The sequence below is a fragment of the Chanos chanos genome, chromosome 8, assembly GCF_902362185.1.
Source record: "Chanos chanos chromosome 8, fChaCha1.1, whole genome shotgun sequence".
NCBI lineage: Eukaryota > Metazoa > Chordata > Actinopteri > Gonorynchiformes > Chanidae > Chanos > Chanos chanos.
Window position 1 is genome coordinate 6,465,434 of NC_044502.1, and position 19,804 is coordinate 6,485,237.

At 42.0% G+C, this 19,804-nt stretch overlaps 2 protein-coding genes across 2 annotated transcripts; one reads left to right on the top strand and one right to left on the bottom strand.

Moving 5' to 3' along the window:
• Positions 1–3,386: 3,386 nt before the first annotated feature.
• rps27a (ribosomal protein S27a) lies at positions 3,387–5,239 on the top strand. Its single transcript, XM_030781247.1, has 6 exons — positions 3,387–3,424; positions 3,526–3,590; positions 3,913–3,967; positions 4,056–4,141; positions 4,476–4,607; positions 4,953–5,239. Exons 2-6 carry the CDS (start codon positions 3,543–3,545, stop codon positions 5,100–5,102), a joined length of 471 nt encoding a protein of 156 aa, XP_030637107.1. The 5' UTR covers positions 3,387–3,424; positions 3,526–3,542; the 3' UTR covers positions 5,103–5,239.
• A 146-nt stretch (positions 5,240–5,385) lies between these two features.
• mtif2 (mitochondrial translational initiation factor 2) lies at positions 5,386–11,329 on the bottom strand. Its single transcript, XM_030782293.1, has 14 exons — positions 11,192–11,329; positions 10,403–10,559; positions 10,129–10,261; positions 9,681–9,852; positions 9,187–9,347; positions 8,777–8,953; positions 8,487–8,626; positions 7,950–8,074; positions 7,577–7,781; positions 7,046–7,298; positions 6,780–6,920; positions 6,373–6,537; positions 5,814–5,954; positions 5,386–5,724 (listed from the first exon to the last, which is right to left on the bottom strand). Exons 1-14 carry the CDS (start codon positions 11,194–11,196, stop codon positions 5,552–5,554), a joined length of 2,148 nt encoding a protein of 715 aa, XP_030638153.1. The 5' UTR covers positions 11,197–11,329; the 3' UTR covers positions 5,386–5,551.
• Between the last annotated feature and the right edge of the window lie 8,475 nt (positions 11,330–19,804).

A 19,804-nucleotide genomic window follows, 5' to 3' on the forward strand; every position in this document is an offset into this window, starting at 1 on the left:
TTGGACGCATCAAACTCGGGAAACGAGTTTGATGCGTCAAAACAGACACAAAAGTATGTTTCAGTTCTGTAGCTCAACGCTCCTGGCTGTAAGCCTAGGCGCGAGGACATTTTGAACTGAAGCTTCGCTTTTTGTTGTTCCACACGAAATTTTTGTGGCAATACTCGAATCATGAAAGATTTTTGTACTTACTTTATTGCCACAATCCGTAGATAAGTAGCTGTTGCCGTAGTACACACTGGTAAACGCCACTACAGCTATCCTGTCTTCCTCTGGTGAACCTTTTTTTTGTCATAAAAGTTGCAGCGGCAACTATGATACATATGGATGGACGGACTCACGAGAAGTATAATTTACTGTGGCAGTTAATTGTATCCTGAAATTGCTAACGTTGATTAGACGATGTTATACTTTGTATCTTTATTGATAAATGTTTTACCGTAAGAGTAGTATGAAAGAGTGAATGAGAGAGCGAGTGAGCATTAGGCTTTTTCTGTTTATTGTTGTTGTTAATGTTAAGTCTGTTTCTGTGTCTTATCTAGGCTATCTAATGTCATTTTAGTATTGAAAGGTATTTAAGTGTTTAAACAAAATATTTCATATTATTTATTTATTTTATTTATTTATTTTTAATCATTTTAATAAATATTGTTGAATTTTCACCGACAGGCCTTTTGGTTTTGGGTAAGTGTCCTATCCGGGAAGCAGAGTGGTATCTCTCCATAACACATACCCCTACAGAGACACAGTGTTAGTGGCGTTTTTTATCTGCATATGCACACACACACACATTCATACACTTTTGATAGCGGAACAACGCTCCCGCTACAACTGCAAATACTCTGCTAGTAAATCATCATGTCGTGCAATGACTCTGCTAGCTCTCTGTAGTTTCCCTTGTTGTCTCAATTGGCCCCCTCGATATGCCCCCATGAATGCCATCTCTTGCATGGCCAACTAAGCATTGGCATCAAGCAGGCGCTTCAATTTATCTCTATTACGACGCACTTTGCATTCTGCTGCGCAGTTTGCAACTGTACATCCTCATTCACAGATTGATCGATTGGCATCCTGCCCAGAAATTTCAGTGTAACTGCAGCACCAATGTGGTCTTTGCATTTATCGTGGCGTTTTGTTGCCCTATCCAAATTCTTGATATCACTAAGTCCCTGAACAGACCATGTTTGCGACTTCCCCATTACCAAGCAAAGCCAGCAATACAGACGGGTGTTATTTAGGCTGCTCGTGAGCCATGGGTATTTCTCATACCATGTGGTGTTGAACACACTAACCTTACAATTTGGTTTGGTAATCTCGATTTATGGAACTGCGTTGACCCTAACCTTCTCACTGTAGTCCAAAGAGTGAAATGCCTTCTGTGCATTGTGCCTTTATTAGCAATCAACAAAGCTAGCTTCCAACAGAAAAAAACGTCTCGACTAAACACGACAATTCTTGTCCTTACTGTACGATTAATGACACGAGACAAGATATCATTGAGATGTCAGCAGGATATCAGAGCTCTCAACGGCTCTGGTCTTCCCTTAATGCCACTCACCCCTAGGTTAAAAGCCGGGACTCACGAGCCTCTCAGGTAACAACTATTTACAATGGACATCACTGAGAGGCTATGGGAGGTCGGACCTCCGTACAGTGGTTTTCAGTTGCAGTTGGGGGTATTGTCAGTATTTTGACACGGGGAGACGATTTTTGCGACTTCGAACTGTTAAAACAGTAATATTATCAGTATTTTGACAGATTAGTCTGTCAAATTTACATGTATTTATTGTTCTTTTTGAAGTTTATTTTTCTCCGAAATTTTAGGGAGGATGGTTTTCCTCTTCAATAGACGAACGGCCTCCTCTGGTTTACAACAATGGTTTGATTAAAGGTATTGGAGATATGATTTTGTCGTTGAGTTCATACGTAAACAATCCAAAATATTTCTCTGGAATGAAAATTATTTAACCTCCTTTTTCACAACCTGGCAGTTACAACTGAAAGTGGAGTGTGACCTGTTCTTGTGATAGGGCCAACGTCAAAACTTGACACTTTTGACTCTGAATAAATCAGCTTGACATCTAAAAAAAAAAAGTCTAGGATAATAAATGTGTGATGAAGAGCAGTAGGTGAAGTACTTGTCTTTGGGCTTAAGCAAAGTTTTCACTTAACATCAAACAACAGATCAACTTCTGTTTCTGCAACTCATATAATTTTTGTAACATTTTGTAACGTCTTTTAAAGATTTTATGTTTAATATGACCTTGACCATCTAAATTCTAATTAATTTTACAGTGTATATCACCATCCGTTATCACTGGGCCTTACTGTTAGCATCTGTAACTAAGAACTTATTACCTTATTGTTACCCAGTCAGATCCATCCGAGGCTGAACACATTCAAAACTGTTATCCACACTGACCCATTTTCCCCACTGTTATAAATACGTATCACTTTTTTTTTATCATGTATATTCTTTTACAACTTAAAAAAAACGATCAAATTTCTACCCAACTTTAGAGGTGGTGAATTATGGAGTGAGGGGGGGGGTCCATAACTATGTGTCTCTGATTGGCTGAAGAGAGCACAAATCTGGTTAAAGTAGAATTTATCCACTTTCTGTATGTTCCACAAAGTTCCCCGCTCCTCTCAACTGACATCTTTCATCAGGGGTTCGGCACTGTCTGTGGTCCTGATTTTCCTGATTTGTGACTAGTCTTAGCATGCGAGAACAGGAAATAAAACTGAACCATGTACGTGTGGTGCCGCATGTGAATGTACATTTAAATGTTTGCGTGACTTCATGTAGATGTGTGTGTACGTGCATGAACATGTTTTGCTATATAAGTATGAACAACATCTGTCCTGAGGTGATTCTAATCATCATTAAATTTACAAGCAGGAAGGGGGCTCCTTTTCCTGCATTTGAAGAAGGTGTAATATGATCTATTTTCATGATTTCGTGCACTCTTTGTATTGATAGTGTATATGTCATTAGTACCTGAATGGGTTATGTTTACCTATTACTTAACCAGTGTTTAGGATAATGAGCTAATAGCATGTAAATAGCGTTTTCATCACTTGATGTCTTTATATATGTACACACTTTATTATTAGATGAGTTAGATAGAGGTACTGCCATCACATTCACACTCTGGTCACACTTTTGTCTGAGATTGTGTCTATGAAAAATATCTCTCTTGATGGATCATACCTTTAAAAAGCATGGGAACCCCTGCCGTAGGTAAACTTTGTCCCGTAATTCGGTTTATTGAAATACCCACCGATGTAGAAGTGCTGTGGCGCCCCCTCTCGGTTTGGGCTTATTTTGCACAGGCATGTCAGCAGACACCTACCTCATCTGAAAAGCACGTTTTCCTAACTGAAGGACCCTTTCTGTTTCTCCGCCATCAGAATACCGGTGGTGAGTTATGCGCAACTGGAAATAACAGTTTATATTTTGTATCTCATGAGGTCCCTGTCGTGTTGAACGCAGTTGACGTCCATTTTTATCTTGATCTACAGGTGGAGAGGACTTCAAAATGCAGATTTTTGTGAAGACACTCACGGGGAAGACCATAACCCTTGAGGTGGGTACTGTTCGCTGAATGTTCCGTACATCGTGTCTTCCTTGACATAATTTATCATTACTGCATTCGTCTGTGGTTACGTCAGCTTTATGAACTTAAATTTGAACGACTGATTTCAGAGTTAGAGATGGTGAAAAATTTGTCTGATTTATGTACTTGGATAGTGGAGATCTGAAACGGTTGCCTTTTCACTTGCTAGCTGTGTATCCTGCATCAGCCATTCAAGTCCAGCCTGTCTAGTTATCACTCCTTATGTCAGTTGAACATCTTTAAGTATCAAACGTTTCTTGAAGACCCACTCAGCTGACTTAATCTCCAACAGGTTGAACCTTCCGATACAATTGAAAATGTCAAAGCAAAGATCCAAGATAAAGAAGGTAAGGCCTTAATTCCATAAATGAACAGAAATCATGCTTTATAAATTAATTCCTCGAGCAAATATTAAACGGGCACTGTACATCCCAGGTATCCCACCGGACCAGCAGAGATTGATCTTCGCTGGGAAACAGCTGGAAGATGGGCGCACCTTGTCAGACTACAACATCCAGAAGGTATTTTATCAAAATCCTCGCACACGCAACGAACCGAACTGAATCAGCTGTCCGCCGTCGGTTGTTTTTTTGCACAGCAAGATACTATATCCCCAGCCTTGGTTGAACTAGTTTTAAAGCTTTAAAAATAGTTTCCTCTCATAAACGTCCCACCTGGAACAATGATTATTTATCGAAATATGGATGGAAGCAAGATGCCAGCAAGTATAACTTGCTTTTATCGACCCCGTATGTTTTCAGTCATAAAAGGTAGTTATGCTGAAGAAACAGAGCTAGGTTTAAGTCACTGGCGTGAAGTGTCTATGGGCCTGTTACAGCTGTGTGTCTAATGCAGGAGTCCACTCTCCACCTGGTGCTGAGGTTAAGAGGCGGTGCTAAGAAGAGGAAGAAGAAGTCCTACACCACACCCAAGAAAAACAAGCATAAGAGGAAGAAGGTCAAACTCACAGTGCTTAAATACTACAAGGTGAAGTTTTTCCTCTTCATTTTTTTTTAACAGTAACCGCTGATTCGGTTCATTTTTCTTTGCGATGTTATGAAAAGTATTAGCGACATAAACCGCCTCGCGGACGTCCGAGTTAGCGATGACACCGTTTTGCTGTTTTATAACCTGATGATGAGTGAAAGTAAGGACAAATTTTTTGAAAAAATAAACATTCTCTCTTGTCGAAGCTCTGTCCCATTTCACCAGTTTCACCAGTTCATTAGAACTTACCCATCCTATGTTCAGAAGACGGACAGCAGAAATGCTTATCCTGGTCGTGTGCCGTCGATCAAAGTCTTATTGAACGTTTCTGTTCTCCTTCTTCAGGTGGATGAGAACGGTAAGATCCACCGTTTGAGGCGGGAATGCCCAGCGGATGAGTGCGGAGCCGGCGTGTTCATGGCCAGCCACTTCGACAGGCACTACTGCGGTAAATGCTGTCTGACATACTGCTTCAGCAAACCTGAAGACAAGTGAGGGAGACAGACTCTGATCTCTACGTGACCACAGCAGCCCACTGACGTCCCGAGCAGTATTCTGCTTCTTTGTTTAACGAGACTTGCCGCCCTCTGTCGAATATTTTGTATTTTGTAAATAAAGATGTTTGAATGCTGCGTGTTGACGATGCGTCATTCGTTTTGTGTGGATGAAAAACATACAAATACAATGAGGATCACTCACAGTATTTTGGTTGAGCATGTTTAATTACAATATGGAATAATATTTACACTTAAATAACAAGCTAGTTTTGATTTGAGAAAGTTCTGCCATCAAGAACGAGGATAGTGGATATCCTGCATCGTTTTTCTCAGCGTTGTCAGCAGTGATTTCTTGATACCATTTTCTCTGGTTTTTTTTTGTTTGTTTGTTTGTTTGTTTTTGGAGAGATTTTTTCAGTACTTGTGTACAAAATTCAAGACTGTCCCCTAAAACCCTGGATTCCACGATATCTTCTGTTGAACTTCCAACTCCTCGTAACACATTATCGTGTCTCCTGTCTGGAATTCGATCTCGTCCACATCTAAGGACAGGCCGCACTCCATGCCTGTCTTCACCGCCAGAACATCGTCCTTGTGGTGTTTCAGTGCGGTCAAAGAGCCTACAGAAAAAAACGTAATTTGGTTTATAGCCTCAAAGCACCTTAAGCAGAGATGCAACAGGACAGTAATTGCTTTGAGATTTAGTTACCTTCCCAGACAACGTCCCTGCCTCTAACGAGCCTGAATTTCATCCTCTTGTCAAGCTGTCCTTTCTGGACCTTACAGCCGGCGACTGGCACCTTTTTCTTCCCTACTTTAACACTGAAGGTGGCCAGTACTGAAGCTTCACCTGGAATATATCACAGATCCAGTGCACATACAGTTAAGACAGTCTGAGAAAGAGTCTATGTTCCACAGTTCAGTCGGGAACACCAGAATGTGAGGTTCCGATAATTTACACTTGCACAAAATTCTTATTTATCTAGGGGCACAGGTGTCAAAATCCAGTCCTGGAGGGCCATGGTCCTGCTGTTTTTCTAGTTGGTCGACCAACTAAATGCAATCTCTGATTGGCTAAAGCACATGCACACCTGTTTTCAAGGTGAAAAATCAACTGGTCACCAGCAGGTGAAAACAAAAACTGGCAGGACCCTGGCCCTCCAGGACCGGATTTTGACACTCCCAATTAAGGGACTACGTTCTCTCTGAAATTTTAAATATTTCACTGAGAGAGTTTTTTTGTCTTCTTTTGTGACCTAAATGCTCACCCAGCACGTTTTCCTCGATCGCAGGAGGCAGCTTGCTGCTCAGCTCGTCTTTCAGATCGTCGACGAGTTTGTATATGATGCGGTGGAGTTTTACAGGAATGCCTTTCTTTGTCGCCATCTGCTGGATGGATTTATTCGCCCCAACGTTAAAGCCGTATATGATGCCTGGCCGACGACAGGGGTCGAAAAATAATTTTGCGTGACATTTTCAGCGCGTTCACAAAAATCTATTACAAAACGTTTCCTCAGTTAGGATTTCCATCAATTAAATGAACCTGAACAAAAGCACCGCACATGAATCAGTGTTGATCGTGCTAGCATTCTTCCTCTATTTTATATTAAAAGCACTTGAGTACATAAATTGTCAAAACAAGGTGATTATATTAGCAAATCAATTTAGGACTCACCTGAGAATGTTTCCGCCATACTTAAGTCGTTCTCTGAGATGTCTCCTACACCGAAGTGGACAATCTCCATCCGACACTGGTCATTAGCATCGTAGCTTGACAGAATGTTCAGTATAGCCTCCACTGAGCCGTCCACGTCGCCTAGCAACAACAGCCACTCTGTCATGTCACTCTGAGTAAATATTCCGTCCATCTACATTTCAAATATATTGGTTGTGTCCAAATCTCTTAACAACCATCCCTCAGCTGGGAGCGGGGAGCTGTACCTTTAATGATGACTGGTAGGATGAGGTCCTCGCTGGTGACGTTCTCCTTGGCTCTGTAAGCCATGCGGTGCTTGTTGGCCCGGTACAAGGCAGCTTTCCTTTGCCTCCAGCTGAGGTGTTCCATGCCCTCCCGCTCCTTCTTGTAGCTCTCCTGGTGCTCTCGCTGCTTGGCTTCGATGACCTGCAGCTCCTCCTTCAGTTTGTCCTGCTCCTCCACATAGGCGCGCCACTCCACCACCTCCCGAGCCCTTTGCTGAGGGTACAAAGAACGTTTGACTTTCCAAGTAAAAGAAAACAGGAATTTAAATCATCATCATACAGGAATGCTCTTGCACTCCTATCACAGAATCTCCAGAACAACCATACATGTCAAAAGGTTCCCGTCTCATGTTTAGAAACAACATTATCGGTTACAAGGGCATATGTTTTAATGTTTACACAACCAGCAGGTACAAAGTAGGTTTCTGCTTAGTCCTAGAAACAGCTACGATTTGGAATATTTATCGAATTTATGAATATTTATCAACTGACCTCAGACTCCACCTCTAGGATCTCATCGCCGGCCGAGGGCAGGTCCTTCCACCCGACGATCTCCACGGCGACGCTGGGCCCGGCCTCAGTCACTGATCGGTTATTCTCATCATACATGAAGCGCACTTTGGCCCAGGTTTTTCCCGCCACTAAAACGCAACCTTTCCTCAGTGTGCCTCTCTGGATGATCGCCGTGGTAACAGGCCTGCGGAATAAGGGGCGCGCCTCTTGAGTTTGGCTTTCTTATTGGCGTGTCAGTTATTCTACTGTTACCATGGGTACAGCTCTGTCATGTCAACTGCCCTCCAAACGGTACCATGTCACATGACTGAATTCACTTGTTTCCAATAGTCTTTTTTTTTGGGACACATACCCTTTTCCTTTGTCAGTACGGCTCTCGATGATTGCACCCTCCACCAAGCCTGTGGGGTCACCTTTCAGCTCAAGTACCTCCGCAAGTGTTACTGTAGCTTCTGCCAAAGCCATCAAATTGTCTCCCTACAAGGAGAAATGACAAATAAATAACACACACCGTTATTGACACAAACCAACATTTACTCAAACACAAACCATACACTCCAAACTACAATAATGTCAAAAATATTGACACTATAATGTAACCAAGGGGAATATATTATGTACATACATATAACACTTAATAAATAATGTACTGTAACTGCTACGTTAATATTAGGTTAACATAACGGTTTTGTGGAAACGTGTGAAATTACATAGTAGTTACATTATTATCATCTACTTAAGATGATAATACCTAAGTAGTTCATTCTTAAGTAGTACGCGCTTATATTGTATTACTTAATAAAATATAACAATGATGATACACAGGCACGGTGATGGTCAGTTTTACACTGACACCACCGAATACTGGCTGCGACGAGGGATCTTTCACCTTCAGAGCCGAGATGTGGATGGCTTGGACATCCCCTCCAAACTCCTCACACACCACATCATGAGCCAGCAACTCCTGTTTCACACGCTCAGGATCCACCTGAGGCTTGTCACATTTGTTCACAGCCAAAATGATAGGCACTGCAAACAAACAAATATATTTACAAACAACGAACTTATAAACAAATACATCCGGCCGTGAGACGGCACACAGACAACGCAGTTCTGATACGTGAATTTAAAGCAGTAACAGAGGGGTTGGACCACAGAGGGGTTCAATGACAAAGTCACCTTTGGCTTTTTTGGCGTGTTGTATAGACTCGACGGTCTGATTCATCACCCCGTCGTCGGCGGCCACCACCAGAATCACTATATCGGTGACGAAGGCTCCCCTGGCCCTCATGGCCGAAAAGGCCGCGTGTCCTGGCGTGTCCAGGAACGTGATCTTCTCCCCCGATGGCAACTGGACTGTAAAAAGAAAAAAAAAAAAAAGCAGATCTATCATTCAAAACTATAAGCAACAATAACAGAATTCAGATCTGCATAAAACATAAACATTCTCGATTGTGAGACTTCATCGGAGAAGTTATGGAACGGCCGGTTCTGCAGACGGTGTGAGGGGCCACAGATCAGTGCTTATTTGTGACAAGTTAGACCCGTGCCCAAGTTCTGCGAGACAGACCCAGTGTGGTGACCATTACCTAAAAATGCCCCTATGTGCTGTGTGATGCCTCCAGCCTCCTGAGCAGCAATCTGGCTCTTTCTCAGACTGTCCAGCAGGGTCGTCTTCCCGTGGTCCACGTGTCCCATGATGGTGACCACAGGGGGCCGACACACCAACACAGCGGGATCCGGAGGAGGCCTGGACAGGGCGGAGATCCAGAAATAGTCCCAAATGAACACGAAAAAAGGGCGGAGACGTGAGATTTCATGACTCCAGGTTTAAAATGGAATGAGCAGATTGTGTGTGCACCTATGCCGATGTTTCAAGGATATCGAGTGAGGTGAGAACTGAGGGAAACTTTTACGCTTTCTCACACAAAGGGAAAAAAACAAACAAACTGATAACAGGGTGGACAGTCGGACGTTTTGGACAAGCATGAGTCTTAGCACATCACTTAATATTACAATAAATCCACTACATTCTGCCAAACTCTGACCAGTGTGTGTCTTTAATCAAAAGCGTCCTGCTTACTGTCTCTGGACCTCTTTGTTTTCTCTGATCTTGGTCTCCGTCAGCTTAGCCCACTTGTACTTCATCCCAGACGTTTTCACTGCTTCCTTAATCCATGCCTCCTCAAGAACTGAGTCCGGTTCCAAGTCATCCAAGTCTGCGGCCGTGTTCAGCAGGGCCTCGTACACGTGATCTATGGAGGTGTTTCAGGTGAACACACAAATAGTCACAAAAAAAACAAAACAAAACACGGAACACCCAAAAAGTCTTTACACCAGACTATAAATTTACACTTGCAATGTAAACTTTACACAATAAATGTCCGTATATGGTGGAATAAGCCAAATGAGAAAAAAAAATTGAAGCACTAATAAGAAAACAAAACGGAAAGAAAATGTCTTAAGGAGATGCAACCGTGCTGAGAACATCTCTATGTCAGGTAGAAGAATACTGCTCCATTCACACTGACCTAGGTCTCTGTTCATGGCTTGGGCAAGTTCTGAGACGGTCATACGCTGTTTTATCTCGACCTCCTGCTTCTCCTGCTTCGGTGGTTTTGGTGGTTTCTGGTTAAATTTATGACTTTTGCCGGAACCTTTACCCTACAACACAAGGTAGTGACCGTATTTATCATGGAACAAAACAAGACTGTAGCCTTATGTACAACTGCTTCGAATTCGTTAAAAGAAGACGACTAACTCAGCGATTCTGAGATGCGCCCATCTTGAGCGGCTACGTTTTACCTGCTTGGCTGCAAGATATCGGACATGGGTGCAGGTGTGAGGAGGAGTGGGGGTCCAGGCTGGTAAGGTGAACACAGAGGAGACATGCGGGACAACGTCAGGGCGGTGTAACGTCATCGCCCTTCCGACGAGGGCTGCCATTCTCTTCATCGCTGCACTGTCAACCAAAGCGTTACAAATCATTCTAAGGCCGCAAAGGAGCAGCACGCTTCTCCTTATAGACCGTTTCTACCTAGGCGCGTTCACTGACACTCAGCATCAGTGAAGAACTTGAACTGCTCATGTCACTTTAGGGAACGAGGTAGCCCAGGAGCTGTTCAATAATGTTTGCATGGCACAGTAGCAAAACACTCATATATGTGTATACATATACATTAATATATGTGTCTGTGTGTGTGTGTGTGTGTATAAATATAGATATATAGTTATATAGATAGATTATTTTCATTATTATTATGCTTAAGGAACTCATTTCATGAACTTAGATTCAGTGACCAGTGGATATACCTTAGATGGGAAATGTAAAACACGAGTACAAACTTTAAAATAGCTAGATTAGGTAATCATTAACAGACATGACAGCTACAGAAGATCACGAATAACAGCCATCCACGACCCCTTCAGACAGGCATAAATGTATACTTTAGTTTAACGCTGTACGAAAAGACACTTATGACCTCTGAAACGGTCAGGCAGACAATTAAAGGTGTTGAACCACCTTATACGGAAGCAAATGGGTAATTTAGCTACTGGTATATCCATGTGATGTAACTTTGTCTAAATCCTTACCTCATGAAGCCCTCCTCAAAACACACGCAAAATTCCGGTTAAACAGAAAATGTATTGTAGTTCATTTTCTCTGATCCCGTTGGTTTTAGCGTTGCAGTAAGCGAAATTAATCCTGGGCAGTTCAGTATTTTCATACAGGAGTCATTCCATGGGCGCAGCCATGACAGCGCCTCCCACAATGCAATGCGATTGACTTCACCACATGTACCGCACGCACCGCGTGCAGTCATCCGTTTGGTGGCGACAAAATACAATCGGATGGGCCACACACATTGACATTAATTTCACAGCTTTTACAATGGACTATTTGTAATAGGTTCATGATCCTCCCTGAAGCCTGCAGAGTCCGGAAAACGGCAATTTCCTCTATCCGAGATGGTAATCGAAAACCATGCCGAAAACGAACTAACAAATAGCAAGCACGTAGCATGTTAGGAGCAAATAAATTCTTCGCATACATTTGTTCAGTTACTTTGACTTACTTTGTTTGTCGGTCATTTACTCGTGCAACAGTGGTTTTTCACTGAATCAAGGGCACCGAATCAAACTCTCAGCCTCCACTGGGACATCCTGAGCTTAGGTACCCTACACCTTTTTCTTCTTAAGTTGATTTGATTCATTTAGTTTTGCCTGGTTCCTGGCCTCGGAGTCAAAGCAGACAAAAAAGCGTCTGCTCTTTATAATTTGCCGTAACCTTTTCAGTTCTGACCCAATACCAGCCAGTTCTACACTATGGCCTTAGTCATTATCATCTGTAACAGCAAAACCCTATGGTCAGTCTTTGCATAGAGTGAGTCTGGGATTAACTCCATACTATTCCGTTTCTGTCCCAGTTATGTGTAAAACACTGTCTTTCACAACTGCTGACGCTGAGGTCCAGAGGATTGCAGCTGGCCTTGGATGTTTATTAAGTTGTGCTCACAATCATGCCTAGAGGACTTTCATTTTGCTTTTTGTTTACTGGCTGTTTCTCTCCTGGTTCTCCTGCACCCCCTTCCCTTAGAGAGAACTCTCCCTCTTCCTCTTAATCAACATATCAAATTACTTTACTTAATGGTATATGTCTGTATGCTTACCCCTTTGTCCAATTTCCATTTGTTTTCACATATGCATGTAGCTTGAGGTTTTTTTTTGTGTTGGTCTGTGTAGTTATGTTTACAGTCAGAAATGCTTATGGAAATGTTTTTTTTGTTTGTTTGTTTTTAAATTATGTTTTATTTCCTACAGTTGTGCCAAGGGGTTAGTGATTGTACCAAAAATCTCCCTCTATTTCAGTGACTGGTCTTCACAATAATATTCCATTTATGTCAATCTGTTTTGTGTTTGCCTCTCTCTTGTGCCGCCCTTCCCAAATGTTATGATTAGTGTCAAATATTCATGCTGATAATGTTTTCATTTTGTTTTTGTTAGTTTGGACGTCCCCGCGCAGAGTTTCACAGATTTGCTGATGTATTGCTCATGGTTTCTTTACAAAACAAAAGAAAACGTTTGCTTTCTCTCATCTGTTCTCTTCTGTGAAATGTTTGGGTTGCTAAACATGCAAGATAATTATGTGTAAACATACAACATGCACTTCACATGTAGTATCTGAACCCAAGAGAACAGAACAGAACAGAGAAGAGAAGAGAATAGAATAGAACAGAACAGAACAGAACAGAACAGAATAGAGTAGAATAGAATAGAATAGAATAGAATAGAGTAGAATAGAATAGAACAGAACAGAAGTGAAGAGAAGCAAAGTGAAGTCAGAGGCATCTTGGACTCACGTTTCTGCTTTGGTGCAAAAAGTGGTCCAAATGAGAAAAAGTATCTCATGTTTGATTTTAAATATGATGCTGGAACCTTTTTAACTGACAGAGAATGAATTGATGTGATTGTGATGCAGAGAATGTCTGTTTTGACAATTACATCTCATTCATATAATGTATATGCACATCTGTGACATATGGCCAGTCAGTATAGATGTTCAAGATGAACTGAAGTCGAGGATAATGCTGATCAGTTTATCTGTCTAATATCTAATTTAATCTGATCTAATCTAATCTATGTGCTTACTATGACAACTTGTCAAGAGTTAAACAAGACTAAATGCACAGGTAATGAAATGAACAGATCATTGAGAAAACATTCTCATAACATTAATGCAACACCACTTGTGTGTGTGTGTGTGTGTGTGTGTGTGTGTGTGTGTGTGTGTGTGTGTGTGTGTGCGTGAAAATGTTTTAAAAATTCTCTGTCCTCCATGTGCTACACACAAGTGCACATCAGCAGATGATAGAAACACTGATAGTTTTTAAAAGCATAACTATACGTATTAGATATATTTACTGTAGCTTATGACAGACAAAAAGAAAATTCAAAGGAATTATATTTTTAAATTTTATTTGAAATTGATGTTTTAGAAGTTGACAGGCTCTAACTGTCCTTGAGTGGAATTCAGGACTTGAGCTTGAAAATGCTGCAAAACAGTTGGTTGAATATGTTGCCTTTTCCTGGTGTTGTCTTTAGTGCAGACTCATTGTTGAACTGCGGATTGATGGTGGAGACGGCAAAGAGGCAGCTGGACGTCCTTGGATGGAATTTAGGACTTGAAGGTCTTGGTGGCAAATGGTGGTGAACAGTTGGCTGAAATATTCCAGGGTTCTTATTTGAGGCACGTTCATTGTCAGACACCAAGTTAAAGGTTAAGTTAAAAGATAAAAGTTTAAAAAAAAAAAAAAAAAGTTGAAATTTTTTTTTTCATTTTGATGTTTTAAGGGTTAATGGGCTCCTGGATGTCCTTTGATGGAATTCAGGACTTGAAGGACTTGTCCTTTCGATGGAATTCAGGACTTGAAAATGGCGGCAAACAGACGGCGGAACAAGTTGCGTTTCCCCGGCTTCTTCTTTGCTGCAGGCTCACTGTCGCTCTGTGAAGACACTGAGGAGAGTGGGTTGGCTGGTGACTCTACAGCTGCAGAAGCAGAGGCGGCATCCTTGACGGAGATCTTTTCCTTTCTGGTCTTCTCCTTGCGTTTTTTCTTAAGGCTGAATTTCCCCCTCCATCCTTTCTTTTCAGCCTTAATCGTAACAGCCTTTTCAGTCGTCCCTTCCTGCTGGAGTGTTTTCCGCAGTGACATCAATATTGCTTGGTCGACTGAGATATCCTCGGGATCCTGCGCCATTTTTAGAACTTTCTTATATCCAACTGTTTCAACCACATCTGTGTATAACGTGCCCCTTATTTCAGGCCACAGAGGTTTAGCCACCTGGTTCTCAGATAGGATCCCTTTCACAATCTGGTGTGATAGCTTTGATGTCGGCTCTTTATCAGTCTCAATCTTGGAGAGCAGTCTGACCAAAATGAGGGTGGAGACACTGTTAATGGCGTTAGATTCAGCCTCAGCCACGGATGGTTCAACAGATGTGGCTGAATCTTGAGCAATCAGAACACTTTCATCTGTCTTTTTGTCAGTAGCCAAGGTAGTCGTGGAGGACACTGGAACATCCACGGTTGTGGCACTGACAGATTCCCTCATAGTCTCGTCAACCTGACTGCTGATCGTATCCATAACCTCTTCGTGAATCAGTTTGGTGACAAGTTGAACCGTATCATCACATGTTACACTTGCGCTGTCTTGCACACTGGATGTCACAGGAGGAAACAGACATGGAACAAGCAACTTTTTGACAGACTCCTCTGCAAACAAATAAACCACCTCAGAGATCAAAGGTTCTTCTGTTTTCTTCTCTATGTGCTGAACTGCAGAGAGAACCGAATCTGACATGGTACTGGCAATCACTGGTGCAGCACAAGGTGTGTCATTGCACTCGGTAAACAGCTGACGAACCTCGTTAGCAAGATCATGGGAAATCTCTTTAAGTCTCCCTGTGGACGTCAGCCTCTCAATCCGCTTCTGCACAGTAACGGGATCACTGGGGTCCAAGATACTGTCCTGATCATCCATTGCTTCCACTCTCTTGATGATAGTTTCAACCACAACAGGCATGGTTTTCCTGAGCTTGTCGCTCAGAGATGACTCAGGCTCTGAATCATCGACCACCGTGCTTCTTATGACCGGAATTACGTCCTCCACTAAATCAGCTGGAGTTGGGATGCCCGGGAGGTTAAAAGAGATGCTGCTGTGGACATGGCCTTCCAACACGGATGGTGTTCCAGACTGGCTCCTTCCCACCCCGATGTTCTCTAACATTCCATCCACAATTTGGTTTGCCATCTGCAGCTCTTCTTCATATTCAGTTTCTTTGATGCTGTGAAGTTCATGATGAATCGTCAGAAGAACTTTGCTGACGACTTTCTTCGCGTTTTCTTGCACGTTGTCTTTTTTTGTTGCAGTCTGGCCTTTGGTGAAAAAGTTTCTGAGTTTGATCCAAATACTGGGGTACATGCTTTTAGTAAAACCCCAGGCTCTTGTGTCGGATTTTTCAGTCCTATCAGTAGAACTGAGAAGAGTTTCCATCTTGGTGGACAGTTCAGCAGCTATGTCCTGTGCTGCTGATTCCACGTCCACTGGGCAAGTGTCCTGAGGAACATGAAAGTGCAAGGCAGGACAGGAGCGTGAGGCTGTTACAGGTGCAGGACACAAGTGGAAACTGCTCACTCGCTTCACAAGAATTTCACTGATGGCTTTTGAAGCCTTGACTTGAAAATTCTTGCTGCTCAGTTTTGGGACGTCTGGAGCCTGGCAGAAAGTCTCTGAGACCGTCCCTTCTCCAGTGGTGTCTTGGAGGGAAGTTGCCTCCACCATGTCAACACTGGACTCCATAATCTTTATGGTGTCCCTTACACCAGAGAGCAAATCACTTTTGTCTTCACCAGTTTCACTCAAGAAACTCTCTGTGGTGTCCACAAAAGCAGACATCACCTCACCAGTCACTGAGGTGATTTCAGCATCAATACCAGCCTTTTTAGGTGCGCAGTCCTTGCATACACGTGGCATCCGTCCAGTTAACAGTGCACTGACCCTGTCCATAATCTCACGGACCACAACTCGTGCAGTGCTCCTTGTAACTGCGCTCTCAATTTCAAAGGGTACCTGAGAGGTCTGATCCAAAGCCAGATTTTCCATGGACTTTTTCATGGTGATGTTCACCTCGTGGACAACTTCCTCCACGATGACATTTACCGTCTCAGCCGAGACGGATGCAGAGCCAGATCGGCCTTTCTGGCCTTTGGTCAGGGAGCGCTCGAGAAGCGCATGAACGCTCTCACTGATGTTTTTGGTTGTCAGCCCAAAGAGCCCCTGTAGTGGTCCACAGCATGTCTTTCTGCCCACGCTCTCCATAAAAGGAGTCCTTCAATAACAACAACAAATACATTACCTCTTCTACACTTATCTTGAATATACTCATTTCATAAACAAAACTCCATTTCCATTCTTGCAGATTTCAACAATTACCAAAGTCACTTGGCTAAATTATGACATTGGTGTCTGGCTGAGGTGTTGACATAAACAATAATTTGCTTGTATCAACACCTCAGGGGGAAGGAGCTATGGAAGTAAGATCTAGAACTTTCTCAGGGAAGGATCTACGGAAGTAACATCTACAACTTTCTCAACAAATCATATCTTTGAGTGACAAGAGCTTTTGGCCAGCATACCTCTTGGGTGGGACCGCAGAATGGAGACTGGGAGAAGTGCTGGATCCTGCAGGTGTCTTGCTCTCACTTTGCCCTGAAACGGTGCTCAGAGATGGCTGAAGCGACGCAGTCCTTTTAACAGAGTCCATGGAGCTCGCAGCTCTGGGCTCAGAGTTGAGGATGGTGAGACATGCTGGAGAGACGACGTCCAGGACTCCCATGGTGACAAAGTTCATCAGTTTCTTCAACAACTTTCCCATGCGAGACTTTGCCCCCTCATCCCCCATTACATGGCGTATCACCTCCCACTGCCTGTAAAATAGATTAATAGATAAATAAATGGCTGTTTAGAGCCTTGTACCTAAACAAATCTGCTCATTCTTTTTTAAAGCAAGGTTTGTATAGGACCCAAACTCCCAATTATTTTTACCAACGAGAATTTTGATTTTTTTTTTAATCATTTTATTATCATTATATTCAGATTAAAGAGGCGTACTCTGTAATCTTCCTTAGCAGTTTGGCGATGGTTTACCATAACGCACTCAAAGAAAACACACCATGTTTTTTTTTACATTGAAAGGTCTGAATAAAAATAATACACATTTGGCATGACTCAAAATGACACAGTAACACATTAACTTAAACGATTAGGTATGGGGGGAAAAATACAGTACAACACAATAAGTGCAACTGGCTTGACTGGACTGGTCTATCAAATGGTTGTCAGAATTTGATTCAATTTGCCCATAGGGACCAGATCAGAAATATTTTGTAGTTGGAAAATGCCAAACTCAAAACTTCACTTTCTTGCTTAAATTTCAAGCATCAATCGACAAAGAGACTTACCTATCGTTCAGGGCGAGCAGGAAGTCAAGCACAGGTGTGCTCTTGCCATAGAGCTCAGTTTCTATGGCATTTGAGACTGATCCTTTTTGGTTGCTAGAGTTCATCTTGCACTAATACAGTTTTTTTTAGAATCCTGTAGAGGAACAGAGTGAAAATTAAGATTCAACATAACAAAATAACAGGTAACCTCACACTGATATTTGAAATGCAACACTATTATATTAACTCAGCTATTAAGAGAACACATTAAACAGGTACTTTTGGACTGTAACATCAAAGAGTACACAGCCTACACTGTCTGAATACTTAATGTGTTGCAGTCACGCACATCCCGAACGCAAGATAACTTTTTTTGATGGTGGTGGGGGAGTTGTAACCCAAAATTCCGCCACTATCATACATCCTCAACAGGCTGTAGGGCTCTGCACGAGTCCGGAGGGTGAGAACCAGCGCAGACATGTCAAACACGGCTACATACTTAATTTGACACCGGACAGTCCTTCACGCTTCCCCGTACAGGCGCGGTGCAACTCACTGTCCAGTTAACGGATGGTTACAATTGCCGTTCTGTTCCATCCATGCTACTAAAGGACAGTAACTACATTATGAGAAACGTATTCATTTACAGTAAAACAAACAGAAGAAGACAAAGAACTTGGACCATTACCTTGAAGCTTTCCGCTACTTGGTGAAGAGAAGGTCTCCGCGATCGTTCGACGGTCGAATTACTACGAAGTAATGATGTTACTGGCGAAACCCGCGTTTTTATACACTAATTTCGTGACGTCACAATCGTCATAAAATAACCGTATTCTCCAGGTACACAACTACCCTAATTCCTTAATTTTAAAATGTAAGGCGCGAAGATGCTAGCACAAGTGACAGGTTATGAATATATCATCCTGTTAGCTTAGCTGTCAGACATTAATACGATAAATATCGATTGTTTTTTTTTGGACACATTCCTTTATAGGCAGGTTAACATTTACTCTAGAACAAAAGTTAAGATAAACAAATATGATTACAATGTATATTGCACACATAAACCGCAGTTTCCTCATTCACTTGCTGTGGGTAATGTGACTGAATTTGCCACAGAAGAAGACTGTGGGAGGCCGGAGTCTGCGCTGCCTACTACTTTCACTAATTCTGATGGTCCGTGGTAGTGCGGTCCAGTGATCAGTGATACGTTCAGGAAATAAAAATATCGTATTTATTTTGAGCACTGCTCGCTGTTATCTGAAGCTTCAACACATCATTATAAACCATGGGAAAGACCTTGCCTTATACAGAAAGATTTAAAGATAAACATTTCTGGTAGTGGAGGCCCACATTGTATCAATATTATCACCACGGGTAAATTCAGTCGTGCACTTACTGGCCTCTGTTTCTTTCTGCTGTGACAGAATAAATAAATCAGAACAGACTGAGGTGCAGAGGGAAAACAGAAGAGGGTGAGAGATCAGTATTCTGGCTTGCTACATAGTCCCTGCAGGCCTTGTAAGCAGACTATTTGTCACGGATAGTGTTGGTATCTGGTGTGTACGAATTAGCGTATAAAGACAGTAACACAAAGCAAAATGCATTCGGTAGTGTTTCTTTTTTAACTTATTTTCAAATGTTATGGCATCAGTTCATGTGATTACGACAAGCGTCTACCCCACGTCCCTCCAAAAACAACAACAACAACAACAAACTTCCTCCCTCCCAGTGTCATGAAACTGAGCACACGTATTAAAGGAACATAGAGCACACTGTCAATGTGATAAAAATAATGAAAGGAAGAGCCAAACGAATATTACTTCATGAGAAAATTTATTATCTATTGTATGCCAACATTTTGGATTCACATCCATATTAAAGAGGATGAAATTCAAATAAATCTGAAACATAAAAAATAAACAAACAAGACTTTGCCGAACACAAGAAAAAATCCAGAAAATAACACGGTAATTTATTGAGTAACACTAAGGGATGCATTACAAATACATTTTACTGACGTTCAAAAATCTATTTTTGTTACTACAGTTACTGAAATAAAGCAACAGTAGTTCTCAATACTGATGAACAAATAACAATTATCATTATGATTGAATCTGATAAATTGGTTTATGGTCTCATGCATATAAAATTTTCTGTCATCTGAGAAACTAGCGTGCTGTGTTATTACAGAGTTGATCAAACGT

Excerpts from the sequence above, each read along its gene's own strand:
- rps27a (XM_030781247.1), top strand. The coding sequence starts at position 3,543 with ATGCAGATTTTTGTGAAGACACTCACGGGGAAGACCATAACCCTTGAG. Across the intron at positions 3,968-4,055 it reads AAAGATCCAAGATAAAGAAG|GTATCCCACCGGACCAGCAG; the intron begins GTAAGGCCTTAA and ends TGTACATCCCAG. Across the intron at positions 4,142-4,475 it reads CAGACTACAACATCCAGAAG|GAGTCCACTCTCCACCTGGT; the intron begins GTATTTTATCAA and ends TGTCTAATGCAG.
- mtif2 (XM_030782293.1), bottom strand. Across the intron at positions 8,627-8,776 it reads ACACGCCAAAAAAGCCAAAG|TGCCTATCATTTTGGCTGTG; the intron begins GTGACTTTGTCA and ends GTTTGTTTGCAG. Across the intron at positions 6,921-7,045 it reads CCTACCAGTCATCATTAAAG|GCGACGTGGACGGCTCAGTG; the intron begins GTACAGCTCCCC and ends TGTTGTTGCTAG.